At 44.7% G+C, this 2,631-nt stretch overlaps 1 protein-coding gene across 1 annotated transcript in view; it reads right to left on the bottom strand.

The window, feature by feature from the left end:
• Window positions 1-530, bottom strand: part of KaiR1D (Kainate-type ionotropic glutamate receptor subunit 1D) — a 42,073-nt gene extending 41,543 nt beyond the window's left edge. The window contains exon 1 of the mRNA XM_026810689.1: window positions 391-530. Within this exon, the coding sequence (XP_026666490.1) occupies window positions 391-429 (39 nt within the window). The 5' untranslated portion in view covers window positions 430-530. The remainder of the gene's footprint in view (window positions 1-390) is intronic.
• Window positions 531-2,631: the final 2,101 nt, after the last annotated feature.

The following is a 2,631-nucleotide window of genomic DNA, read 5'->3' as shown; positions in this document are numbered from 1 at the left end:
CATAGAGTTAGTATAGATAGAGTAGGCAAAACATAGGCGCGCGTGTAAGTGGAAACATCACATCGATAGAAAGAGAGAAAAAACGAACTTGGTATTATTATTTCTTCTCTGTTTCGTCGTGAGAGAAAGAGAGCACCACCAAATCCAATTTCCTTTCTCTTTTTATTCACCGGACGCCTACCTACCGGGCTTGCCTACTCTATCTATACTAACTCTATGGTCCGTGTACAGATGGATGTTCAAATGGATGCGCAAGAACACACCTTATGTTTTTACATCATGGGGGCTCGTAAACGGAAACGGTGGCGAACTCTTTCGGGACGGAAGCGAACAAACGCGACGGCGGATGATCGAGGGTTAATGAAATTCTAGTTTAATTAAAGAACTCACCAGAGAGGTGATGAGGTAACTGTGATAGTCGCTCATCATTCCTATTTGCTGCGCCTGCTTCAACACCTCGTATATCCTCTCGGTGGAGCAATCCAGTACAATGTGCGACTCGGCCGAGTTCTTTATCTGCTTCAGCAGCGGCCTGAAACATAGACAGAAGCCAGGGTATATAACGGTGCGTCTGTGTGGTGTACATAGCTGTGATACATGACGGTGTTTCCTCCCTGTTCTGAGGGGACCCACTCCGCGGGATCCGTTGATTTCCACTATTAAACGACGGTGTCGTTGTCTCGCCGTGCCGCGGAACGACGATCTTTTTGCGTACGTATTTTTTTTTACGAACTCGAAGATATTACGGTCGTTCTGCTGCGAACACGATGTTTCCGCGCTGGCGACATCGCATTATGGTAGTTCCGTGAGAGAAACAGTGGCATTGAATATTCTATCGTGCTCTTACTTCTCTACACCTGCAGTACCCAAACGCTATTACGACCGCCATATTTATTTCTCACCATTTTATATAGCTACATTAAACTATGGTGTATTATAATAAATATTCTAAGGATGCGTTGTTGGATTATTTAATAATATACAGGGTGAAGAATCGTGCACAGTTAATGGAGTGGTCGCTCGGATCGTGGCGCTCGGCCATTGGTCAGTGCGGGCCTTACGCGCGCTCTCATTGGTCATAACTGTTTTTCGTCAATAACTCAAAAGCCATAACTCGTTTTGCATTTTGCCAAAGGAAATTATTGTTCAGAAACACGTACAGAATCATCTCCCTTCGACTCTACTACTTTTTCTGAAATATCTTGTATCTTTAAAGGCTTGGATAACCAACACTGTTGGATGACGAATTAGTTATTAGTGTTAGTACAGTCTTATTCAGCGACAAATAGCCTTAAATTTAGATAAAGGATGTTACTCAGCCCTAAAACTACCCAAAATCGACTCATCCTATCCCAAAGATACCTACTCCTACCCTCCAATTATCATACTGCACATCATAACCTCATACTGAATAGATATAAGGACCAAAAAATATGTACAATAAAACAGATTCCAATAGTTCGTGCTGACGTGCAGAGTTGTACCGTAATAAAGTTCTAGAAGTTCCAAATTAGCAATTGTTGCAATTTATTCCTACATTGGGGTACAACAACACTATGCAGTGTCAGGGTCAGTTCTGTCTAAGTAGGTGCCAAGCTCTTGTGCAATTAGGCTCTGCTTCACCTCCATTATGATTTTCATAGACGTTTGAATAAAATGAAAGCAAATAATGAGATAAAAATCGTTTAATTTATTCACCCATTCCCGATACAGCGAAGTTGTTCGAATTTTTTGATTAAACTTCATGAAACAATGATGCTTGTAGGAAATCTCGCTGGGCCATCGACTGAATAAAACGCCAGCCAAGGAGATAAGAACGGAACGGAACGGAACAGAAGAGAGAAGGAGGGCAGATCGAGGGAGCCTGATTACGAATCGTGCAGGTAGGTTGACCTCTCCGCGAGGCAGTTCGCACGCATTCGTCTATGGAGGTCGCGCACCCCGAGGGAGACGGGGGATGGTACCTTCCGATTCCGAGCCTGCGCCCCGTGTACTTCTGATCAAAATTTCATATCGCCGGTATCCTCTCTCCGGCCTTTCGCTCGCCTACGCTCATTCAACATGCACGATAATGCGAATCTCCTTATACGCTCGCTGCAACTTGGACTGTCGCTCATTGCGCGAATTTTTCATGGTCCGTTGCATAATTTAGTCGGCGAGTCTCTTTTATGCGCGACATTCCGCTGCGCCCGCGCAGCGGTTCTCCTTATGAGACGGTCTTCTCGTGGTAACCAACTGTGTCACATCTCTTGTGGACGAATAAAACTAGCCGCGGTAGCCGGGAACAGTGCGTTACATCGGCGAGGGAACAAGACGGACCGCGACGGCCGTAAAAGCATTTACAGCGTGAGAAGTGTCCGGCTTGAGAATACTTCATGATTGGTCGGATTTATGGGGGTGTATCGCGCCGTTCGACCGAGCCAAACGTGCCGAGTGGTGAACAAGATTTATCGGACTGCAGCAAATACCGAACCTTTTCTGCGATTCTTGATCTATTAACGAGACTAGGAAAGAAATACAGGGTGTTCCAAAACTAGTGTAAGATATTGAAATGGAACGTTCCTGACGTAATTTTAAACAACATTTTCCTTAGCGAAAGTTATCCGAGGTGTGGTTGAGGAGTTATTAACG

The sequence above is a fragment of the Ceratina calcarata genome, unplaced genomic scaffold, assembly GCF_001652005.2.
Source record: "Ceratina calcarata isolate Rehan_Ccalc_2016 unplaced genomic scaffold, ASM165200v1 scaffold167.2, whole genome shotgun sequence".
Lineage (NCBI taxonomy): Eukaryota > Metazoa > Arthropoda > Insecta > Hymenoptera > Apidae > Ceratina > Ceratina calcarata.
Note: the sequence above shows the minus strand (reverse complement) of the source record. Positions and strands in the feature narration are given on the sequence as shown.